At 39.4% G+C, this 26446-nt stretch overlaps 1 protein-coding gene across 2 annotated transcripts in view; it reads right to left on the bottom strand.

Annotated features, from left to right (window-relative positions):
• Positions 1-23410, bottom strand: part of TSPAN3 (tetraspanin 3) — a 35112-nt gene extending 11702 nt beyond the window's left edge. Inside the window, exons 1-6 of one of the 2 annotated variants that reach the window (XM_081136133.1) lie at positions 23133-23410; positions 7000-7191; positions 6692-6766; positions 4235-4336; positions 2918-3070; positions 1597-1680 (exon numbers count right to left, since the gene is read on the bottom strand). In XM_081136133.1, coding sequence (XP_080992259.1) covers positions 1597-1680; positions 2918-3070; positions 4235-4336; positions 6692-6766; positions 7000-7191; positions 23133-23195 — 669 coding nt within the window. In that variant the 5' untranslated portion in view covers positions 23196-23410. Of the gene's footprint in view, positions 1-1596; positions 1681-2917; positions 3071-4234; positions 4337-6691; positions 6767-6999; positions 7192-22661 lie in introns of both variants that reach the window. The other variant, XM_081136132.1, reaches the window with a different exon arrangement.
• Between the last annotated feature and the right edge of the window lie 3036 nt (positions 23411-26446).

Here is a 26446-nt window from a genome sequence, read left to right as displayed (position 1 = left end):
AGGCACACGCCTGGGTTGCGGTCTGCAGACAATCAATGACTCTCTCATCATTGATGTTTCTATCTCTTTCTCTCCCTCTCCCTTCCTCTCTCTGAAATCAATAAAGATATATATTTTTTAAAAAGTCACCATACAGTTCCAAAGCTTTCTTTGCTGCATGCTAACATGTGCAGCTTTCTTACTATACATAAAATTATTAAGAATGCACAGGTCAGGATTTCACTTAAGAAAAGAAGACTCCTTCAAGTTTCATTATTTTTACCTAAATAAATGTGTTTGTACAGACAATCAAAATATGAAACACATCCCTACTGATGAACAGATTACTGCTATGCCAAAGTAAATGTTAGGAAGGCAAAGATCAGAGCAAATAAAAAGCTAGGCTTTTTAATGAATCATTTCAGGGCTGTTTGAATACTAGCAAAGTAAACAATCACCCTTTTGCCCTTTTAAAAGACACTGCCCATTAAATACACTAGTTTCTGTTCAAATAGAGAGAAGCAATCCAAGCAACTTATAAACTAGCAATCAAATTGGTTTTATCTAACAATTAAAATATATTCTCTAGGCCTAAAGCATATTTCAAGAACAACTAAAAGAACGCTCTAAGAAACAGGTTGGATGCAAAGGATTTTCAATCATTTTCAAAAAGTTGGCTATTCTCAGTTTTAAGACTCTTCTAAAACATTCCTCTGATAGACTCTCTAAGATATACTGAATATACCTGACAAACTAGGCATGTAAGTAGTTGTGCTGAGCATAAAAATAGCTGTCTTTTTTATTTACAGGTAGGGGTGAGGGATAAGTGTGTGTGTGCGTGCGTGTGTGTGTGTGTAGGGAGGGGGTGGTCTGGCAGTAGATGAAGTTAAGCGATAATTAAGCAATTACTCCAGCTACTTTGCACATGCTGTTGTTAAGGGGGAAAAGGCTATTTTTACTGGCAGTAGTTGAGAAAACAGTTCCCTCTTCTACCAACAATGGCATGGTACACTTCCAGATATGTCAAGTGATGTCATGGACTCCTTGATGATTATCTGCCTTAAAAAACTAAGTTTTAAATACAGAAGGGGTTAGAACCTCAGTTTTTATTTTAAGGCCTTTTCTGTAAAGCAATATGATTGCTCCTATAAGATACTAGAGTTGTAGTACCAGTTCTTGATTTATGTATATAAACATATAAAACCCTTGAGGACAGAAAAGCAAGAACTGAAAGGAGAAAAAATATTTTTAAAAGACTAAAATAAAGCTATCCCCAAACTGAAATAAAGCAATACAATTCTTAAAAATTCTTCAAAGTTCTATTAAAATATCTCCCAAGAATACACTACGACAACAGTTTGCATTTTGAACAGGTCACTCACTAATCAAGTCAAGAAAATAAGACAGAGTCCTCTCACACATGGTCCCCAAATCCAGACCTCTGGTTTCCTGAAACCATTCTGGGTCTAGGTCTAAAGACAGGAAATAAAAGATGTTGGAAACTGGTGCCTGGTATCTCAATCATTTTCAAGTTATCTACATACACTTAGTGATTAAAACCATTCAGGGTTGACATCAGTACACTCTGATCACAATCGCTTGGCTAGCTGTGCTTACCTGAATAGCTGCAAATGCCAGCGCTGCCCAGATAACATGCATCATGATTTCTTGTAGCTTCTTCACAACTAGAGCCTCACACCCCTGCAACACACAAAGTCATCCTTATTAGATGTCTCTTTTAAAACTGAAAGCGACAAGGTCACATACTACTACTCTCTGGCAGAAATGAAAATGACAGAAACTAAAAGACAGAAAAAGAAGACAATGCATTTAAAAATAATTTACAGTAAAATAAAATAGCTTTAAAGACAAACAAAAGTCATGGAGATATAAACTACAGCATAGGGAATATAGTCAATAATAGTGTAATAACTATGCAGGGTGTCAGGTGGGCACTAGGCTTATTGAGGAGATCACTTTGTAAGCTATATAAATGTCTAACCACTATACATACATCTGAAACTAATATAATATTGTATGTCAACTGTAATTTTAAAAAATTTTGTTTTTTTAATTAAAAAAGACATAACTATAGTCTGAACATAATATAACTTAAATCATAAAATAAAAAAAATTAAAAGCAGGAACTCAAAAGAATATTTGTACACCCGTTTTCATAGGAGCATTCTTCACAACAGTCAAAAGGGGAAAGCAACCCAAGTGTCCATCCATGAATGAATGCATAAGCAAAAGGTGGACTATCTATACAATGGAATATTACTCAGCCTTTAAAAGGAATGAAGCCCGGCCGGGCATGGCTCAGCGGTTGAGCGTTGACCTAGGATCCAGGCGATTGGGCTTCGATTCCCGGTCAGGGCATATGCCCAGGTTGCAGGCTTGATCCCCAGTAGGGGGCACGCAGGAGGCAGTCGATCAATGACTCTCATCATTGATGTTTCTATCTCTCCCTCTCCCTCTCCTTTCCTCTCTCTGAAATCAATAAAGATATATTTTAAATAAATGAATGAATGAATGAATGAATGAATGAATGAAATTCTGATTCATGCTACAATATAGATGAACCTTGAAGACATTATGCTGAGTAAAAAAGTAAGCCAGGCACAATAGGACAAGTATTATATGATTCCTTGTATGAGGTACCTAAAAATAGTCAAGTTCATAGGCAGAAAGTAGAATGGTGGTTGCCAGGGACTGGGGGAGAAGAGAATGGAGAGTTATTTAATGGGTATAGAGTTTCAGTGTGGAAGAGGGAAAGAGTTCTGGAGATGGTGGTGGTGAATATATTCAATAGTACTGAGCTGTACACTTAAAAGGACAAACAAAAGAGGGTAAAAAAGAACTTCCAGGTAGAGATGATTCACAGAGAAAAACAGGTTACCAGGCTAGATTCAAGTTTTGGCCAAGAAACTGAACTTACCTCAGCATAAAGGTTGGAGGGGTGGGAAAGGCTGCCATTACAGCTGCTGGCAGTCTCTCTGCAGCAGCTAAGAGGGACACTCTGATTTTTGGTTTCTTTGAACCAGTCTGTATTTTCCCAGTCTGAGTAGTTGTGAATTCCACAACAGCGCAGCTTTGGAAAGGAGAACAGAGATATTACTCCTCACAAAATACATATACTTGTGTTGAACTTTAGAGTTTTGTGTACTGCAGAACTTAAAGTTACTCTAAACAGTGATATCCCTATAGAACTTCCTGCATTGATAGAAATGTTCTATGTCTGCATGTCCAACACGGAAGCCACTAGCCACATAAGGCTATTAAGCACTTAAACTGTGGCCAGTGTGACTAAAGAACTGAATTTTTCAGTTTAATTTAAATAGCTGCATATGGCGAGTGGCTCTAGCACCTCCATATGAAGAGCACATTTCCCACAAGAGGTAGTTTATAGCTAAGAAAAATCTTCCTATCTTACATGTGAAATACCTGGTTCTGAATTAAATACTATTTCCAATGACAGAGTGTTTAAAATATTTTGTCTAAAATGTCTGTGATTTGCTTTAAGATAATCTAGCAAAAGATATGTGGGAGTAACAAGATGAAACAAGACTGACAAAATGCCGACAAATTTGAAGGTGGTTTTATGTGCATAACGATGTACTATACTATTCTTTCTATCTCCGTATATGTTTCAAATTGTCCATAATATTTTTTTACAGTTTTGTCAGTTACCTTTTCTGGTCTTGCTTTTAAAAGATATATGAAGCCTGGCCGGGCGTGGCTCAGTGGTTGAGCATCAACCTAGGATCCAGGAGATCACGGTTCGATTCCCGGCCAGGGCACATGCCCGGGTGGCGGGCTTGATCCCCAGTGGCTCCCCAGGAGGCAGCCAATTGATGATGACTCTCTCATCATTAATGTTCCTATCTTTCTCTCTCCCTCTTCCTTCCTCTCTGAAATCAATAAAAACATTTTTAAAAAGATATATGAAGAAGATCTCCCACCTCCTTTTAAGTTGTCTAGATTCCCACCTTCCCTATGACATGTACCTCTCTTCCATTATCACCTCTCTGGTTAATTAATTTTATGGGGAAAAAGTCAGATGCATTTTTATCTTTGACTAGGTGATGATGGGAGAAAACCTTTCAAGGATGAAGATAAAAATATTGAATACATTATGAAGTTAACCATGACTGTGAAGGTACATGGCTAATTTACATAATAATAGCAGAGTAAGTTTCATGTTGACCCAACAGTGATTGGCCCTCAAAACCAAATTCACCTCAAGAGAGCTCACCTGTCTCTGTACATAATCAATAGCCCGGCTAGCAGCATCAGGATTGGTTCCATTGTAGGTCTTATATACTTTCTGGATGCTGTGGTCAACCTCATTTTCCACCTAAATCAAAACAAACAATTTGGTCCCTCTAAAATACTAGTAAAAGTAATATTAGTCAAGGCTCTAGCTAAAATACCTAAATGGTGTATCTGCAAAACTGCCAGATTTCTCTGTAAATTTCTTATTAGAAAAAATTTTCTCCTTTTCTGCCTCTATACAGATTCAAGTAAAAATTCAGACATTTTATATCACATAGATTAAGCATTCAAAGAAAAGATTGTGTGCAAGATGGTAGGCTAACAACCCACTCAAAAGGGAGAAAGCAGTTGAGCACTGACACAGATGTTCTAAATGATAAATAGACTGCCCTCTTTTTTCTTTTTTGTTAATCCTCACCAAGGATATTTTTTCCCCATTGATTTTTTTTTTTTTTTAAAAGAGAGTGGAGCCCGGCCGGACGTGGCTCAGTGGTTGAGCGTTGACCTGGGATCCATCCAGGCGATCGGGGTTCGATTCCCAGTCAGGGCACATGCCCCAGCTGCGCGTTGCAGCCAATCAATGGTTCTCTCATCATTGATGTTTCTATCTCTCTCTCCCTCTCCCTTCCTCTCTCTGAAATCAATAAAGATATATTTTTAAAGAGAGTGGAAGGGAGGGAAGGGGGAGGAAAGAAAGAGAGAGGAGCGAGAGAAACTTCAATGTGAGAGAGACACATCAACTGGGGCTAGGGACCGAACCTGCAATCCAGGCAAGTGCCCTTGACTGGGAATCAAACCCACAACTCTACAGTGAGCAGGCCAATGCTCTAACCACTGAGCTACACTGGCCAGGCCAACTGCCTTCTTTCTAAATATGTTTTCAGTGTAGTCTCAGAAGATCTACTCATTTTCCTTTCCTAAAGAAGGTAAAAATAAAATAAAAAACCACCACAAGATACTTTTGGGACAATTATTAGACTTGGCCAAATATGCAAAAGTAATCAGCAGGTAAAAAAAAATCAGTCCTTAGGAATGACACTTTCCTGCCAATTACTAAAGAGATAAGAAAGAAAGTGTCACTTAATAAAGTCTGTTTATACCCGATTCTCCTTACCCTTTTAAGATGATTAGACTTATTTGGTAATTGTATCAGTGATTTCAGGACACTATAAAATTGATAACCAGATCATAGGTAGGAGCATAACCCATTGCATTCCTTTTTTTGGCATAGCTGCCTGATACCTTATGTATCAACGATTTGAATATTACATTGGAATATCATGTCTTTGATTTAAAATCATACTTTATAATGACTCTATTATACCTTCATAACATGGCTCTAAAGTTCTGCCCAAAGTAATTAATTTAAAGCAGCCTGTTTAGCCTTAAATGGTACTATAGGTGGAAAGCAAAAGCAGGCAAAATAGAAAGGAAAGAGGAAAGAAAATAAAAGGAAATGACAAAGAAAGAGAGATAAGAAAGGAGTGACTGGCAACAGCTGCTTTGGTGTTTGAGTGGACAGGACACCTTGTTCCTCAGGATGGGGTAGAAGGTAGGATCACAACCCACAATTAACAGTTTTCTAAGGCATTTTTAAAAGAAGCAATGGAAAATGAAACAGAAATCAGGAAACTTGAATTTACCCTGTCATATAGAGAATCTATGGGCTGAGGAAATTTGAACAAACTTCTCATTTGACCAATTATTCATCTAGAGCTCATTCTGAGGAAATTTAAAGAAAACTAAATACATAAAAACTAGAACAGTAGAATGAACACTTTGCTATACAAAATGAGACTAGAGCCCAGCCAGCATGGCTCAGCAGTTGAACATCGACCCAGGAGATTGAGGTTCGATTCCCAGTCAGGGCACATGCCCAGATTGTGGGCTTGATCCCCAGCAGGGGCGTGCAGGAGGCAGCCAATCAATGACTCTCTCTCATTATTGATGTTTCCATCTCTCTCTCCCTCTTCTGTCCTCTCTCTGAAATCAATAAAGATGCTTTTTAAAAATGAAACTAGAAATCTTGACATATAGTTTCTAATGAACTTTAGATTTATTTTTAATCCTTACCCAAGGATATTTTTTCCATTGCTTTTCAGAGAGAGTGAAAGGGGGGGGGGGGAGAGAGCGATATCAATGGGAGAGAGACACATCGATTGGCTACCTCCCACATGCACCCCGAGGGACCGGAGATCAAGCCTGCAACCGAGGTACAACGTGCCTTTGGCCAGAATCAAACTCGGGACCCTTCAGCCTGCAGGCCGACTCTCTAACCACTAAGCAAAACCAGCCAGGGCTGAACTTTAGATTTTTAAAGCAGTGGCTAAACTGAAGTATGGCAAAAGATGTTTACTTTGTAAAATGAATTTGTTCTATTTCATTTGAAACATTTAAACCATCTTTTAAAACATATAAATTATAGTAGATAACATACCTTTGCTCTGTAAACATATCCCAAAACCACTACAACGACTTCTGTGACAAAAACTAAGAGTAGGATGATGACAAACTGCAAGGAAACATAGTCAAAAGTTAAATACAAATAAAAAATAGCACTAAATACTGTCTTGATTAAAAAAAAACAATTATCTAAGATAATTGCTAGAAGTTTAACACAAGTGCTAATTCTGTTCCTATTAAGAGCCAGTCTATGGAGTTTCATGCTCAATTCAAAGCAAGTAACACAAATGAAATATTCCCATATATATGACAACACGTGTGGTCAATGAAGTGCTCACTTACCGTGGCCAGTCCACAGTGGCTTTCCCGGATTGTAGCACAGCAGCCAATTAGCCCAATAATGAAAAGCAAAGCTCCTACAGCTATAATCACTACAGCAGGGATGAGAGTGTACACATCTTCAAAGAAGTGGTCATAGTCATCATAAGTGATGAAGACATAGGCTCCCACATAGCATAAAATGCCAGCTGCCCCCTGTAGAAAACAAGATTAGAATGCTGGTAAGTGTCTAAGGCCTGCCGGTAAAATGTTCCTACTATTTCTTAGTAGGTTATAATTCAGTAAGATTTCCCATCACTTTTAAATCTATCTGTACACTTTTTTCATAAGTTGAAAAGTCTCCTATTATTCATTAGTAAGAACATTTCTTTACTAAAGTTGAAAAGTTTTCAAAACTCCATCTACTTTTCAATAATTGCTGGTTCAGTTAGGGCCAAGAAACCATAAATCCAGTAATAAAGCTAAGAAGAATGAATCTCACAAACACCCCAAAGACTTATGTGTAGCTCAATTACAGTCCAATACAAATCAACGGGGTGGTAAGGGGGAAACCTATGCTCATCACAGTTGCACTCTACAAATGAGGAAATTAGATACAAGTGGCAGAGCCAGGATGTGACCCAGGCAATCTGACTCTGGAATCTGAATTTATAACCTATATCCACCCCCTTGGGAAAAGAAAATATAATAACAACTAGTAACCAGGCCAACACTCTAACCACTAAATCAAAACTGGCCAGGGCTGAACTTTAGATTTTTAAAGCAGTGGCTAAACTGAAGTATGGCAAAAGAAAATGTTTACTTTGTAAAATGGGTAACCATGATACCCATTTCCAAAAAACTTGCTGTCCTAGCCAAGGCTGTGAAATGGTAAAGTCAAAGGACTCCGTTACAATGAACTTTGTAAACTCTTAGGTCTGTTTAGTCTTTAGAATAGTGCCTCTCAAATTAATATGAATAGTAATTATCTGAGGATCTTATTAAGATGCAGACTGATTCAGTAGTCGGGGGTTAGGGCCTGAGATTCTGCATTTCTAACAAGTTCCCAGGGGATGCTGCTGCTGCTGATTCTTGGACTACACTCTGACTAACAAGATTATAGAGCACCAAAGGGAAAATGATGCAGTAGGTCATGGAAAAAATATGCCTTATTTCAGCTGCTCCAGCCACCATTCTCCATTTGCAGTTTTACATATTTCTTCCTCTAGCATTGTTGATTTTGCTATTATTGTGTATCAGCTCAATGATGACAGCTCAATGCCACTTGCTCATAAGGGAATGACAAAATAGTGTGAGGATAAGTGTTAAAACATTTGGTTTAAGGAGTTATCATTTGTAGAGCAATTTGAGATTTTCATAGGAAAATAATTATTTCATCATCCTTTAAAATTTAACACATAAATCATTAATTTTCAAACTACAAAACAGCTTCCACAATGACACTGGAAAATAATTCCTCCCAACCTGAAAACTCAGTTTATTTCTTAAGTCTATGATACCCAGTAAGCTTGGGCATTATCAGTAAATTTTCTTACACTAGGCCATTAGAATCATAGTCAGAAATGGTAGAAAAAGACTACATTTATATAGTGGAGAAAGTAACTTTTTTGAAATAACATGGACTTTTTAAAAGACAACTAGAATAACAGAGGCAATTTTTAAAAATATATTATTTTTATATGTTCCAGTCAAAAGGGTGGAATAGATGCAGGCCATGACCACATCAAAATTACAACTAAATTATAGAACAATCAACCTGAACAACCATTTGAAGACTAGCTAAACACAAATCCTATAACTAAGGATATACTGAAGAAGTCACATTGAGACTGGTAGCAATTGTGGAGACACAAAATGGCCTATTCCCACACCCATATGAGGCAGTTGAAAATCCAAAGGGATATCTCAGCTGCAGAGGTGGGCTGAGGATCCAGGAGTCCCAGCCCCAAGCTGGGCTCCCCAACCCAGAGCACAAGTGCCGGAAAGAGAAGTCCATACATGTGGCTATAAAAATCAGTGGGGATTCTGTCCCTCTGGGTGAAGGCTGGAAACCCAGGTGTCCTCTTAGAGGTCCTGCAGACAAACACTTGCTCACAGGCACTCACCTTGGGCTCTGGTGAAGGGACAGTAATTCAGGGAGTGCCAGAGACATACAGGGAAAAACTGAGTTGTATGGCTCAGGGCAAGTGCTGGAGGGATGGCTGCCACTGTCCCTGTGTTGAGCCCTCCTCTCTCATAGACAACAGGCACCGTCTTTTCTGTGTTGAGCCCTCCTACCACACAGCCAAATCTGAAACCTATTAGCCAGGTGAACACCACTCAACCCACCCTGACAACTCCTTGAGACCCAGCCCCACCACAAAGTTCCACAGGCCACAGGCAAATGGCAGTTAGTCTTGGTGTACCATCAGACTTTTGCTGAATGGCATCAGGCTCAGCACTGGTGCCAAATCTAAACCCTCATTAACCTGGTGAAAACCACTCACCCCACCCTGCTAACACCCTGAGACCCCATCTCACCCAACTTGTGAGCCCCTGGTTCTTTCAGAGGCTGATTAATGAGCAGAGGATCAAATTAGTAATTTGGAAGGCAAAGTAGCAGAAAACATCAATCAGAAAAGTAAAAAATAATAATAATAAATAAGGATAGTTTAAAGGACCTCTGGGAAAACATCAAGCATAACAATGTTCATATCATAGAGTTACCAGAAGGAAAAGAGAGAGAACAAGACATTTAGAACCTATTTGTAAAAATCATGAATGAAAACTTCTATATGCTAATGAAAGAAATATATATACAAGTGCAGGCAGTGCAGAGAGTCCTAAACAAGATGAATCCAAACAGGCTCATACAAAAACACATCTTAATTAAAATTATGGGGAAAAATTAAAGACAAAAACAGAAACTTAAGAGCAGCAAAAGAAAGGAGCTCCCATAAAACTGTCAATTTATTTCACAAAAGAAACTGCTAGGCCAGAAGTGACTGGCACGAAATATCAAAAGTGATGAAAAACAAGGACCTATAACAAAGACTACTCTGCCCAGCAAGGTTATCATCAAAAATGAAGGTGAGACAAACAGCTTCCCAGGCAAGAAAAAGCTGAAGGAGTACATCACCAACAAACCAGTATTACAAAAAATGTTAAAGAAACTTTTTTTAAAGGGGGGAGAATAGGAACAAATATAAATGATAAAATGACAATAGTTACCTACCTAACCTTAATCACTTTCAATGTAAATGAATTAAATCCAGCAAACAAAAGACATAGGATAGCTAAATGGATAAGAAAACAAGACCCATATATATACTGTCTACAAGAGATCTACTTCAGATCAAAAGAAACACAAAGACTAAAAGTAAAGAGTTGAAAAAGATATTTCATGCAATAAACTTTAAAACAATGGTTATAATAAGGGACAGAGAAGAACACTGCATAAAGATAATGGTGGATCACCCCAACAAGAGGAATTAAATCTTGTAAAGCACCCAACACAGAAGCACCTAGATATATAAAGCAAATATTGATGGATAAAAATGGAGAAATAGACACTAATACAGTCAGAGTAGAGAACTTTAACACCCTACTGTCAGAGCTGGATAGATCTTCCAGACAGAAAATCAACAAGAAAAAAGCAGACTTAAATGATACATTAGATGGGATAGATTTAATTGATATTTTCAGAGTATTCATGCTAAAACAGCAAAACATATATTCCTTTCAAATACTCATGGAACAGTTTCCAAAATAGACCATACATTAAGACACAAAACAAGTATCAATAAATTTAAGAACACTGAAATCACAGCAAGCATCTTCTCCAATGAAAAATGTCTAAAACTAGAAATAAAGTACAAGGCAAAAACTAAAAACACACAAACACATAAGCGTAAATAACAAGTTACTAAACAAGGTTAACAATGACATTAAGGAAGAAACCAAAAGATACCTTGAAACAAATGATAATAAATGCACAATAACACAAAATCTACAGGACACAGCGAAAGCATCCTAAGAGGGAAATGCATAGCAATACATTCCTACCTCAAGAAACAAGAAAAACCTCCAAAAAATAATCTAACTTTAAACTTAAAAAGGAACTAAAAAAGAAAAAAAGAAAAACAAGCAAAGCTAGACTCATCCAAAAACAAAGAAAGAGGACCCAAATAAATAAAATCAAAAATGAAAGGGGCAAAGTAACAATTGACATCACAGAAATACAAAAGATTGTTAGAAAATACTATGGACAACTATATGCCAACAAATTGGATAACCTGGGTGAAATGGACAAATTCCTGGAAACATGCCATCTTCCAAAAGTCAATATGAAAGAATCAGAAAACCTGAATACACCAATAACAACTAATAAAATTGAAGCAATAATTAAAAATGAACTCCCTGCAAACAAAAGTAATGGACAGGATGTCTTCACAGGCAAGTTTTAGCAAACATTCAAAGAAGAATTAACATCTATCTTCCTCAAACTATTTCAAAAAATTTAAGTGGAAGAAAGACTTCAATACTCATTTTATGAGGCCAGCACTATCGTAATCCCAAAACCAGATAAAGATACTACGAAGAAAGAAAATTACAGGCCAATATCCCTGATGAACATAGATGCTAAAATCCTAAACAAAATATTAGCAAATCGGATCCAGCAATGTATTAAAAAGACCATACACCATGATCAAGTGGGATTCATTCCAGGGATGCAAGGCTGGTACAACATTTGCAAATCAATAAATGTGTTACATCACGTAAACAAAACGAAGGGCTAAAATCACGTGATCATTTCAATAGATGCAGAAAAAGCATTTGAAAAATCCAGCACCCATTTTTGATAAAAACTCTCAGCAAATGGGAATAGAGGAATCATGCCTCAACATAATAAAGGCCATAAATGAAAAATGTACAGCTGACATCATACTTGATAGTCAAATATTAAAGCATCTCCTTTAAGATCAGGAACAAAACAGGGATGTCCAATTTCACCACTTGTATTCAAATAGTACTGGAGTTCATAGACACAGCAATCAGAAAAGAAAAAAGAAAAAGCATCAAAATTGGAAAGAAGGAAGTAAAACTGTCATTATTCCCAGATGGAATGATATTGTACACAGAAAACCCCAAAGACTCCATCAAAACACTACTAGGTTTAATAAATTAATTTGAAAAAGAGCAGGATACAAAATCAACATCTAGAAATCAATGGCATTTCTGTAAACCAATAATAAACTCTCAGAAAGAGAAACCAAAAAACAATCCCATTTACCATTACAACAAAAAAGAAAATATAATAGGTAGGAATAAAGTTATCCAAAGACATAAAAGACCTGTACTCAGAAAACTATAGGACGTTGAAAAAAGAAATAGAGGAAAATACAAACAAGTGGAAGTATATTTCCTGTTCACGAATTGGAAGAATTACCATCATTAAAATGTCCTTACTACTCAAAGCAATCTATACATTCAAAGAATCCCTATTAAAACACCAATGGCATATTTCACAGATCTACAACAAACATTCCAAAAATGTGTATAGAACCAAAAAAGACCCTGAATAACCAGAGCAATCTTGAGAAAAAACAACAAAGTTGGAGGGATCACAATACTGGATATCAAACAATACAATACTACAAAGTCACTGTAATCAAAACAGCCTGGTACTGGCACAAGAAAAGGCATATAGATCAACTGACCAGAAAAGAGACCCAGAAATTGACCCACACCATTATGGTCAATTAATACTTTACAAAGGAGGCAAGAGCATAAAATGGAGTAAAGACAGTCTCTTCAATAAATGGTGCTGGGAAAATTGGACAGCTACATGCAAAAATAATGAAACTTGACGACCAACTTACATCATACTTAAAACAGATAAAAGACTTAAATGTAAGTCATGAAACCATAAAAACCCTAGAAAAAAACATAGCCAGTAAAATCTCAGACATCTCACATATCAAAATTTTCACTGATACATCTCCTAGGGCAAGAGAAACAAACGAAAAAATAAACAAATGGGACTACATCAAACTAAAAACCTTCTGCACAGCAAAAGAAACCATCATCAGAATGAAAAGAGAACCCACTGTATGGGAGAACATATTCACCAAGGATACATCTGATAAGAGGTTAATTTCCAAAATATATAAAGAACTCATAAAATTCAACAAACAGAAGACAAACAATCCAAAGAGGACACACAAATGGCCAATAGACATGAAAATATGCTCAATATCACTAATCACCAGAGAGATGCAAATGAAAACTACAATGAGGTGTCACCTCACACCTTCGAGAATGGCTACTATCAAATCAACAAACAAACGCTGGTGAAGATGTGAAGAAAAGGGATCCTTAGTACTGTTGGTGGGAATGTAGCCACTAAGGAAAACAGTAAGGAGTGTCCTCAAAAAGATAGAACTGCCTTTTGACCCAGCAAATCCACTTCCAGGAATATGTCTTAAGAATCCCAAAACACCAATCGGAAAGAACATATGAGAGGAGGGGCAAGATGGCTACAGTGTAACAACAGGATGCATGCCCTTGCTCCCAGAGCAGACTGGTTTGACAGCTAAAATACTGCACAGGTAGCTTGAAAAAAAGAGAGAAGTGTAGCTGATTGGACATATTTTGTCTAAGGAGCACAGAAGAAACAATGTAGAGAGAGGTAGTCAAGGAAAGGTGGAATCATCCTGGAGCTGGCCAAAAGGCCCAAGTGATATTGGCTGCAAAGCCCCCTCCCCTTGTGAATGTGGGCTCTCATCCCCATGCAGCAATCCCAAACACAGAGCAGCAGAGACTAGAAGGAGAGCCTGCACAGTATCAGGCAGAGGGATCCAGGGGAACTCTGCCTGCTTGGGACGTTGGGTCCTCACCTTCCAAGTGAAAGAGCATGCCTATTTTGGGCACCTTCAGTGGGAGTGGTTCACCCTGGACTAACTGTTGGAAAAGCTGTAGTGTGGTGTTTGGCTCCGAAAAAAGGGGGGCCTGAGGGCTGCACCCAGCAGTGACTTTGATGGACCCTCTGTTTTTTCTGAAAGGCATTGTTCAGTACCCTAGATAGTAAACAAACTGTGTCATGGGGAAGGGAGAGAGGATTCTCTCACCTCACGTGTGGGGTTGGAACCCCTTCCCCCACCTGTGGAGCCACACAGACTGCTCCATCCTGTGGAATTGGCAGCAGAGCAGATAGAGGATTTTTACCCACACTGCAGAGAGTTGGAAGCAGGAGCAAAGCTGGGATTTTCAGCCCCAGCTTTACTGAGACCAGCCATGCAGAGAGATCTGAGTCCTAACAGGACTGACTCTGTAACCCCTTCTGCTTTGACTTGGGGCTCTGGTGATTCCTCAAGACCCCACCCCAACTAACTTACAGGTCCACCAAACTGCTTCCAGTGGTTTTTCCATACGAACAGCCTGTCTTGGCTCATGCTGTAGAATTTCCTAAAATTTCTCAAAAATTCACAAACCCCAAACAAGCAACATCTGGCTTTGGGGTTCCCCACACCTCTTGCTAAGTAGCCCCAACCCAAGCACTAGTGGCAGCCAGCTTCACTTCACAACTTAGCCTCCCAAAGGCATCTCCAAGCCCAGCACAAGTGGTAACCATCCGCAGATCACATTGTTGCTCATTCCAAGTGGCACCAGGGAGGGTACAGGCAGTAGCTGACCATGGCCTGGACCAGAGCCCCTCCCAAGAACCAATAAACCTGGTGGACAGCTTCAGAGCACACCACAAAACAACACCCAACACCTCCACAAACAACACACCCAAAGGGCAGACTCAGCAGGCACCAGAGTCCTGCTACAGCAAAATCTTCTTCCATAGGGTGAATCCCTGTACAGCATCTACTCCACTGTAGTCACAGCCAGCCCTCACATTCAATCAGCTTGAGGGTCCACCCCTCTCAATGACTTGCCAACAGCAATCAAGGCTCAACTATGACAGGAGAGTGCACATAACCACACAAGAGACACATGAAGCACCTGGCTCAGGTGACTAGGGAGACTGTGCCAATGCGCCACAAAGGACACCTACCACATAAGGCCACTTTACCAAGACCAGAAGACATAGCACCTCTATCTAATTCATAAAAACAAACACAGGGAAGCAGCCAAAATGAGACAGACACATGTTCAAAATGAAAAACAAAACAAAACTCCAGAAAAAGTAGATTAAATGAAGCGGATGACTAAATCAGTCATTTGGAAGATAAGGTAGCAGAAAATACCCAATCAGAACAGCAAAAAGAAAAAATGAATCAAAAAAATGAAGATAGTTCAAGAAGCCTCTAGGACATCAAGTGTACCATCATTTACATCATAGGGGTACCAGAAGGCAAAGAGAGAGAGCAAAAAGTTTAAAACCAATTGAAGAAATAATGACAAAAACTTCCCTACCTGGTAAAAGAAATACACAGAGAATACTAAACAAGATGAACCAAGACACAGCATAACTGAAACAGCAAAGGTTAAATACAAGAGAAAATCTTAAAAGCAACAAGAAAGAGACAGTTACCTACAAGGGAGCTCCCATAAGACTTTCAGCTGTTTTCTCAACAGGAACATTTCAGGCCAGACATGATTGGTACAAAATATTCAAAGTGATGAAAAGCAAGAACTTAAAACCAAACTTACTCTACCCAGCAAGGCCTCTTTGAAGGAGAAATAAAGAGCTTCCCAGACAAGAGAAAGCTAAAAGAGTTCACTGCCACCAAACCAGTATTACAAGAAATGTTAAAGGACTTCCTTAAAAAGAAGAAAGAAGAGACTAAAAATATGAATAATAAAATAACAATGACTATATCTCTATTAACAATTACTTTAAATGTAAATAGATTAAATGTTCCAAAGACATACAATGGCTGAATGGGAGAGAAAACAAGACCCTTACATATGCTGTCTAGAAGAGACCCACTTCATATAGAAAGACACACACAGACTGAATGTAAAGGGTTGGAGAAAGATATTTTATGCAAATGAAAATAATAATTTAAAAAGCTGGGGTAGCAATACTCATATCAAAGCAGACTTTAAAACAAAGGTTAAACCAAGAGACAAAGAATGACCCAGCAATTCCACTTGTGGGTATTTATCCAGAAAGACATACATTGCAGTGTTGTTTACAATAGCCAAATATGGGAGAAATATAAGTGCCTATCCATAGATGGATGTATAAAGAAGTGGTATATACAATGGAATATGACTCAGTGATAAAAAAGAATGAAATCTTGACATCTGAAATATGGATGGACCTAGACAGACAGTATTATGCTAAGTGAAATAACAGAGAAAGACAAATACCATATGATTTCTCTATAAGCGGAATCTAAAAGAACATAGTAAACAAACAAACAAAACAGAAACAAACTCATAGATACAGAGATTTTGATGGTCCCAGATGGTAGGGGGGTTAAGAGGATGCGTGAACAGGGGGAATTCTTTTTCTGCCTCAACTGATATATGATTTTTATCTTTCATTTGTTTATGTGATATATCACATTATTGATTTGTTGATATTGTACCAACCTTGCATCCTCAGAATAAATGCCACTTGATCATGGTGTATGACATTTTTAATGTATTGCTGAATTTGACTACTAGTATTCCGTTGAGGAATTTAGCATCTATGTTCATCAGGGATATTGGCCTGCAATTTTATTTCTTTGTAGTGTCTTTATCTGGTTTTGGATTCAGGGTAATGCTGACCTTGTAAAATGAGCTTGGGCATCTTACCTCCTGTGGAATTTTTAGGAATGGTTTGGGAAGGATAGGTATTATTCTTCTTTAAAGTTCGGTAAAATTCATCTGTGAGGGAGGAATAAACATTTCTATAACGTTTGTTGGGAGTTTTTTTAAATTACTGCTTCCATTTTGTTAGTTGTAATCAGTCTGTTCAGATTTTTTTTTTTCTTTCAGTTTTAGAAGATTGTATGTTTCTAGAAATTTATCCATTTCTTCTAAATCATCCAATTTGTTAGCATATAGTTCATAATATTTTCTTATAACCCTTTGTATTTCTATGGTGTCAGTTGTTACATCTCCTCTTTCATTTCTGATTTATTTGGGTCCTCTTTTTTATTTTTCATGAGCCTGGTTAAAGGTTTAACAATCTTGTTTATCTTTTCAAAGAACAAGCTCTTGGTTTCATTGATCTTTTGTGTTGTTTCTGTAGACCCTGCTTCAGTTATCTCTGCACTAATCTTTATTATTTCCTTCCTTCTACTCACTTTGGGCTTTGTTTTTCTAGTACCTTTAGGTGTAAGGTTAGATTGTTTGAGATTTTTCTTGTATCTTGAGGTAGGAATATATTGCTATGAATTTCCCTCTTAGGACTGCTTTTGCTGTGTCCCATAGATTTTGTGTGATTGTGTTCACATTTTCACTTGCCTCAAGATATCTTTTGATTTTTTCCTTAATCTCATAATTAACCCATTCATTGTTCAGTAACATGTTATTTAGCCTCCATGTGTTTGTATGTATTTGTTTTTCCCTGTAACTGATTTCTAATTTCCTACCATTTTGTTTGGAAAACATGCTTGATATTATTTCAATCTTCTTAAATTTATTGAGACTTGTTTTGTGGCCTAACCTGTGGGCTATTCTGAAAAATGTTTCTCAATTAAATCCATCTAGTCTAGTGTGTCATTTAAGGCCACTGTTTCCTTGTTGATTTTCTGTCTGGAAGATCTATCCATTGATGTCAATGGGGTGTTAAAATACCCTACTCTGACTGTATTAGTGACTCTCTCTCCATTTATGTCCATCAATATATGCTTTATTATTTAGGTGTTACGATGTTGGATGCATAACTGTTTACAAGGATTATATCCTCTTGCTAAATTGATCCCTTTATCATTAGGCAATGTCCTTCTTTGTCTCTTATTATAGCCTTTATTTTAAAGTCTATTTTATCTAAGTATTGCTACCCCAGCTTTTTTTTTTTTTCCAGTTCCATTTGCATGAAATTTGTTTTCATCCCTTTACTTTTACCTGAGGTTGGTCTCTTGAGGAGATCACACGTATGGGTTGTTTTCTTATCCATTCATCTAACCTATGTCTTTTGATTGGAGCATTTAATCTACTTACATTCAAAGTGATTATTGATAGGTATGTACTTATTGCCATTTTATTCTTTATAATTATGCTATTTTTTTCCTTTCTTCTTCTAAAAAAATACCGTTTAACATTTCTTATAATACTGACTTGGTGGTAATGAACTCCTTTAGCTTTTTCTTGTCTGGGAAGCTCTTTATTTCTCCTTCAATTTTTTTTCTCCATTTTTAAATGATAGACTTTCTGGGTAATCTTGGTTATAGGTTCTTGCTTTTCAACACTTTGAATATTTCATGCCAGTCTCACCAGGCCTAAAGTTTTTCCATTGAGAAATCAGTTGACATTGACAGTCTTAAGGGAACTCCCATATAGGTAACTGTCTTTCTCTTGCCACTTTCAAGAGTCTCTATTTGTTTTTAACCTTTGCCATTTTAATTATGATGTGTCTTGGTCTGGGCATCTTTGGGTTCATCGTGTTTGTGATTCTCTGCTCTTCCTGGACTTATGCGTCTTTTCCCTTCATCAGGTTAGGGACATTTTTGTCATTATTTCTTCAAATAGGTTCTTAATTCCTTGCTCTCTTTCTCTTTTCTTTTTGGTACTCCTATGATGTAGATGCTATGCTTGATGTTGCCCCAGAGGTTCCTTAGATTATCATCATTTTTTTAATTCTTTTTTCTTTTTGCTGCTCTGCTTGGGTGTTTTCTGCTACCTTACCTTGTCACCCTAATTGCTCTGCTTCATCTAACCTGCTGTTGATTCCTTCTACTTGTGTTCTTTGTTTCAGATACTGTATTCTTTATTTTTAACTTATTCTTTTCTATGGTTTCTATGTCTTTTTTAAAAAATATATCTTTATTGATTTCAGAGAGAGGAAAGGAGAGGGAGAGAGAGAGATAAAAACATCAATGATGAGAGAGTCATTGATTGGCTGCCTCCTGCACGTTCCCAACTGGGGATCGAGCCTGCAGCCCAGGCATGTGCCCTGACTTGGAATTGAACCCCGATCGCCTGGATCCTAGGTCAATGCTCAACCGCTGAGCCATGCCCAGCTGGGCTCTATGTCTTTTTTTTATGCTTACTATCTCTTTCAGTTTTCACTGAGTTCATCTATTCTTCCCCTAAGTTCTTTGAACATCCTTATAACCATTGTTTTCAACTCTGTATCTGGTAGATTGCTTGCCTCCAGTTCATCTAGTTCTTTTTCTGGGGATTTCTCCTGTTATTTCATTTGGGATATGTTTCTTTGTCTCCCCATTTTGGCTGCCTCTCTGTATTTGTTTCTGTGTATTGGGCACATTTGCTATATCTCCCAATGTTCAAAGGTGGTCTTATGCCATAGGTGTCTTGTGGATATTGCCATCATTCTTTTTTTAAAAAAACAAAAATGTTTTATTGATTTATAGAGAGAGGAAGGGAGAGGGAGAGAGAGATAGAAACATCAATGAGAGAGAAACATCTATCAGCTGCCTCTTGCACACCCTGAACTGGGGAACGACCCTGAAACCTGGGCATGTGCCCTGACTGGGAATCAAACTGGCAACCTCTTGGTGCATACATTGATGTTCAACCACTGAGCAAGGCTAAAGAAGAAATATTTTAATCCTTTTACACCTCTATTACTCTGATGATATCCCCTAGGTCATGTTCCTTAATTATACTCAATTTTTACTTTTTCTCTATTTGGTTTTTTTATAGTCATTGTAGGATAGAATAAGTAAAGGTAATCTGCATAACGTGGAACATGATTAAGTACTCAAATAACTTTACCAGAATAAAAATCTGAAAATTAAAAAGTACTGATTTACACTTGTTTTAGATGAGGCCTCCTGGGTCAGATCAAGTGACCCACCCAAGTAAGAATCCTGTCTGACCTTGGTACAAAGGTGCAGTTAATAACTGCTTCAACAGCATTCAATACTTAGTCATGTACCAAACACTACTAACCACCCTCCATAAATCATCATGGGTCTAGCGCTAATATACCTACATTTTAAGCTATGCCACTCCATAAAAACAGAGATCCAAGTTGTACATCCTTTCACTTGCCCAAAATTATCTTTCAAGCCACAATCCCTAATATTCTGGAATATGATGAGGAACTCTGTTTCCATTAGACAACCTTTAGGATTTTAGGAATGGTGGTTTCCTCTTTTAGTGTGTGCCTTTCCACAGAAACTTTCTTAGACCGCACTGTCCAAAATAATCTAGACTAAGTCAACGTAGTGTGGAGCCTACATATGTCAGGTATATACTATTTCCACATCACAACTCATTGAACAAACTGCCAACTGAATCAGGATATCAAGATATTAAAAGGTGCAGTTTAAAGATCTTGCCAAAGCAATTAAGCTTCAATACTTATCCACAATCAGCCATTATCACCTGATAGTGAGGATGCGATACAACAGAGTTAAAAATTGCCCAAGGGAATCTAAATAAACTTTTAATATGCCCTATGCAGGGAATGTTTATTCTTCCACTTATTCATTAAGGCTTTAAAAGGGGGGAGGGAGCCAGTATATAAGGATACACTTACTAGAACTGAAGAATGCATTACAAATTCCCAGGGAGAACCAGTTAACATCTGTTTTATGTACTTCCCCATAATGGCCTAATTTTTTAAACTGACAAGTTAAATAGTGCATTTTAAATGCTGATATAGGTTCTAAACAAGGTTAAAATCAGTATGTTTTAGAGAAAGTGACTCTAATGTAGCCTAATGATATCTTCTGCCTTTCTAAATCTTTTGAAATCACACTCTGCCCTAACACCATGAGCTCTAAGAATAGGACACCTTGAGTTTGAACGCAGGCTCTGACACACCTTGAGTATACTTTTAATTCAGTAACCCTTAATTTCCTCATCTGTAAAATAAGCATAATATTCCCTGCCAGATGGAGTCGATGTGAGGACAATCCATGTTAGGTGCTTAGCAGTGCCTAGGTATAATAAGCACTCAAATGTTAGTTATGATTACCAGCATCATCAAATTCCAATGCTTGTTCCTAAACTAAACATTTGGTGGGAGACACATCTAGTAATACTGTTTTTTCATAAGTTAGGTTGCAATAACCTGCTCTATGCTACAATTTTTTCCCCCTGCATGTCTGCTTCACTTCCTTATCACCGCTCACAAAACCTTTACTACCCTTGCTAACCTAGATAAAGGGTGTCTTTACTACTCAGTATGACTTTAGGCATGGCAAAAACCCACTATGAAATGCACAACGGAAGTTCAACATAGCCTTTTTCACTGAAGAAAGTACCAAGAGTACATATATTAACACAATTTCCAAAAATTCATGAGCAATCACTTAGAATTAACTGCTACTTAAGAGTAAATAAAAATCTATTTATTTAAAGAAAATGGCTCCTATATTTCCAATCTTTTATTACATTAACAATTCTAGTCCCTGAGCTTAAATAGCCTAGAATTCATCTGATAGATTATTCTTCAAAATCAAATAGTTATGCCCTTTAAAATCACAAAAAACTAAAGGGTACAAAGTCAAGTCTCTGCCTAAGTATCTTATTAATAATAGAGTGTTTCTCGTTTGAAGTTCACTTTTAAAAAGGCTTGTAACTCAAACTAAATTATGAGAAACACTAATTGGGAAAGAAGTCATGAACATAGTGATGGTGGGGGGGGGGGTTGTGCTGGGTGGAAGTGGGTAAAGGGGAGGAAATGGGGGACATCTGTAATAGTGTCAACAACGAATTTTTTAAAAAAGAAAGTCATGAAAACCCCAGTGTCACTTGGGAGATTTTGAATAGGTACTATATCAGTCAGCTCTCTTTCCATCACACCATAAATACCCTAAAAGACTCTAAGACAATGCATGTGTGTTTGTATAGGTGCTCTATTATATATAATTATCCTTTTATGCTACAACAGTGGGGATATAAAAAGTTTCATCCTTTTGGTGGGCAGTTGGGGGGGAGATGGGAGTTGTAAGAAGAAAAGGATTTTTTTCAAATTAGGTGTGTGTGAGGGAAGAAGTTGAATGGGGACATACAAAAATATGAGAAGTGGGAATGTTGGAATGTCCTGGGGACTGTGGAAAGAGAAGTCTGTCCAGGGCAGCAAGTGTTTAAGAATATGACCAGTCATAAGGAAGGAAAAGTGACTGAGGACATCAGCTACAATACCAGGAGGAGGTTGAACCTTACTTTACTGCTGAAATTTGTTTAGGGGTTTTGTTTGTTTTTTAAATAAAGTGATTCTAGGGAAGAATGCTTAATAAGATTTATTCAGGTGCAAGGTCCAGATGGACTAGAGGATACAGAGACTGATAGTAGCAACACAGGTTATTACAAAAGTCCGTAGTGAGATAAGGACCTCAACTAAGATGAAGTGGTTATAAACAACCCTTTCTTTGGATGTGTGTTAATTAAATTCATAAGCCACCTTTTATTAAAAGTGAACTTATCGCTTTTAAAATCTTGTGACCTCCGAATCATATTTAACCAAGGCAGAAACCAACAGTTTGATTTTCTTGGTCAAAGGATTATTTGACTTATTAAGTTGAAGCCATTCAGTTTTCAGGCTGCTAACCAGCCAACCAGTTCTCCGTTCACAAAGAGCTCTAAGTCAAAGTCCTCACCCTGAGTTGGCAGCGTCCCCGCATATGTGCACCGTTTGCTCACACGCCTCGGGACTGGCACTGGAGCTGCAAGCCGACAACGAAAGCGGAGCCTGACCCTTTGGAGGTCCTGAACGAATCTGCAGCGAAAGCTCTCGGTCCAGCAGGCTGCTCCGGGGGAGTACCGAAGGCTGGGCCCAGACCCTCCGCGAGTCCCCGGCCGGGAGCCAGCCGAGCGCTCAGGCCCGAACGCTGAGACCGCCTGAAACCCCCGAGGCTCCCTTCCTCGCCCTCCACGCACCGGGCCTTCTCCCGGCCTGGGAGGGACCTCACCAAGCGGCCTCTGGGCCAGACCCTCCCCGCCCCTCTGTCGCAGGGCCTCAACACCCCGACCCCAGGTCACCGCTGCAGTCCCCTCCGGGCCACTCAGGCGCCTCAGCCAAGGCCTTACTGCCCGCCCCTCACCCTTCTCCGCCCACCGGCTCCGCTCACCCAAAAGATGAGGTTGAGAAACACTAGCACAGTCTTGGAGGAGGTGATGCCGCACTGGCCCATGTTGCCGGCGTCACTGGGGCCCCGCTCGGCGGCGAGGCGGAAGCGCCCACCCAGCAAGGCCACAACGGCGAGGGCGCCTCCCGACTGGGAATTGCACGGGCTTGCGTGGCGCTCCCCACACGCCCGGCGCCGTTGTACAGCCCCGGGCCCCAGCAAGCCCCAGGCTCCTCTGCGCAGCCGCTGCAGTTCCCCCAGGACTCCCACGCCGCTCCCTAGCAACGGAGTCGCGCAGTCAGGCAGCTTCAACCAATCACTCCCTTCAGCGGGCTACAGCAACGCCGTGCCTCTTAAAGGAGCCAAAGACTCGGCCACTTTTGGCCTCGGCCACCGTTGGATACAGATGACTCGTTAGGGAAGTTCTATTGGACGAAACTCACTTCCCTTCTATAGAGCCACCTGTTTACTATGCCAGCTCACATAACGTTGTCTTTCCAACTGGCCCATTTCCCCTGTGAACCCGCAGGTGTTGGCATCAATTCAACACCAACAGGAATCCCCAGTTTGGGGTATAATAAAGAAGTGAACTTCATTCGATGCAAACAGCTCAATCGGGATACAGCACATCTATGGAACAGCGTGACTATGGAGCAGCTCAATAGTGTTATAGCTGTTATGGAACAGCACTGCTGTGAGGTTGACCCCGGCAGGAGGCTGCCCTGGGGTAAGGCCCCTCTTTGGCTAGACAGCTCTGCTCTGGGCGGGTTCAAGCTGGTCTGCTCCAACTCACCCTGCTGTGAGCTGCCCTAGCAAGAGACCTTTGGCGGTTCAGCTCCAACCAGGAAACCTCAACCTGCAGCCTCCAACCATAAGGGAAAACAGGCTCTCCCAATCAGTGGAAAACTGACATATACTGAGAGAAGTTCCTCCCCTGGTCCCTGGTTGGTCTGTTCTCATTTGAATAAGGACCCAAATCCTCAGTTTGGTCCAAAAACCACTATCCTGATTGGTTGGAATGGAGCTGCTCTGATTGGTTAGTGAAGATGCTAATAAGCTCTAACTGTATGGCTCCCATTGGACAGGAAAAGTTTCAGTCCTATTGGTTGAAATACAATTCCAGGAACTCCTTTATAAGGGCTGGTTCAGTTGGCAGAAAGTGCAGGCAGGCAAGTTGGTGCAGGCTGCGGGAAGTTTAATACAAGCTTCTCCCTGAAGCTGGTTTGCATGGGAGGCCCAGTTAGAAACAGCTGCTAGGCTGTATTTTTACATTTCAGCCCAGTTTGTCACCAAGAATCCTTTTTGGTAGCTGTCTTATTTCTCAGTGTTGACATCCCCTAAGGAGGCTGCAGACACTAATCTCTCCCATGCCACATTGAGACTTTCCTAAGCACTGTTTGAGAGAAGTGCAGTGAACATCCACAAATATTTATGGAGAACTTACTGTACCATGGTTCTAGGCTAACTCTCAGGAGAGTCATCAGAAAGGAGAAAAGTCTGGTGATAGGGTTGGCAAGGTAGAGATATGTTTGTATGGGAGTATGGTTGGGGCAAGGTAACACATCAAGTCTATTCCAGGGTAGAACATTTTTGGACCAACGCTTAGAAAAATTACAGAAATATCTTTTTGCATTGCAACATTTCACATTATTCCCCTAATTTTGGATCATCGTAATTAACACTTTTTGAGAGCTTAACCTCTGTCCAGGTCTCTACGGCTATCAGCTCATTACAACCTTAGGTGGAAAGTACTATGGTTGTCAGCCCCACGATGGGATAATTGAGGCTTAGAAAGATGAACAAACTCACCCAGAGCCACACAAAGTAGATGGTCTTGTGCAGAAACCATGTTCTTAGCCACACAGGGAAACTGTCTTGCCTGTCATTGCAACCCTGCACTCCGTGATAAGACTCTTAAAGATGCCCATTTAGCCCCAGCCAGTGTGGATCAGTAGTTAGAATGTCAGCTTGCACACTGAAGGGTCGCAGTTTCAATTCCCAGTCAAGGGCACTTACCTTGGTTGCAGGTCCGATCTCCAGCCAGGCTTGGAGTGTGTGAGGAAGGCAACCAGTAGATGTGTCCCTCCCACATCAATGTTTCTCTCCCTCTCTGCCTCCCCCTCCCTTCCTCCCTTCCACTCTCTCTAAAAATCAATGGGGAAAAAATCCTCAGGTGAGGATTAACAACAACAACAGAAATGCCCATTTACTTGTCTTCAATCATCTCATTCTCTCACAATCTCCCTGGCTAATCACATTCCTCGGGCACTCTCAGCAATATCTTTCCATCTCAGCATCCGATTCATTTTCACCTAGCAACAGCAGGCATTTATTCACTCATCAAACTTTTTGCAAGTGCCACCTCTGTACTCACTGTTTTGGGTGGTGGATATTTCATAGTAAGCAAGACAAATTCTTGTTCACTTGGAGCTTAAATTCTGGTAAAGGAGGCAGACCTCAAACAAATAAGTATGTTTATGGCATGATATTGAGTAGAGGAAGGGGATAGAGAGTGATGAGGGAAGTCCTCTTTGAGGAGAGGACATCAGAGAAGACCTGAAGTGAGGGAGCAGGCCATGTGAATATTTTAATGAATAAGAGCTTATAGGTGGGAATAGCATGTCCAAAGGCCCTGAGGCAGGAGCATGTTCCTACAAAAAAGGAGCATTGAAGAGCCTGGTGTGCTGGAGGTCAGTGAAGAGCAGAGAATGAAGTCAGCAAGGTCAGATTACCAAGGGCCTAGTAAGCCACGTGTGATGGGAAGATACTGCAAGGCTTTGAGCCTACCATCTGACTTAAGTTTTTAAAGTACCATTCTTGCCATACCATGCATGCCCTAGTTAAAATGTAAGAAATCAATTAACCATTCATGGCTCTCCGTTATGATTCCTTTCAAGTGTCTATCTTCTTGCTGGTCCCAACCCTCTACAAATTTATTCTCTGCTTTACTGTTAATGCTTCTCCTCCTTCCCTAAAACACTTTTTCATCCTCATCCCAACCCTTCCCATTTCCCGGAGGTGGCCTTCATTGATGCATCATTTACTGGATCCCTCCTTACTTGTGCCTTCCCCTTGGATGCATCTTCATCTCTACCCTCACCCCTTATTAGAATCACCTGGGTCACACAGACAGCTTTTATATAGATGGGCCTCAGGGAATTGGTCATTTTAAACAGCACCCCAGCAGGTGCTTCTAATGTGCTATGGGTTTGCAAGCCACTATTCTCTTAATAAACATGTTTAAGTCTCTCCATCCAAAAGGAAATCCCTCTATCTCACTCCCTTCTTCCCTCCTCTCAGCCAAAGTTCCTGAAAGA

Source organism: Miniopterus schreibersii, assembly GCF_964146895.1.
Source record: "Miniopterus schreibersii genome assembly, chromosome: 1".
NCBI lineage: Eukaryota > Metazoa > Chordata > Mammalia > Chiroptera > Miniopteridae > Miniopterus > Miniopterus schreibersii.
Note: the sequence above shows the minus strand (reverse complement) of the source record. Positions and strands in the feature narration are given on the sequence as shown.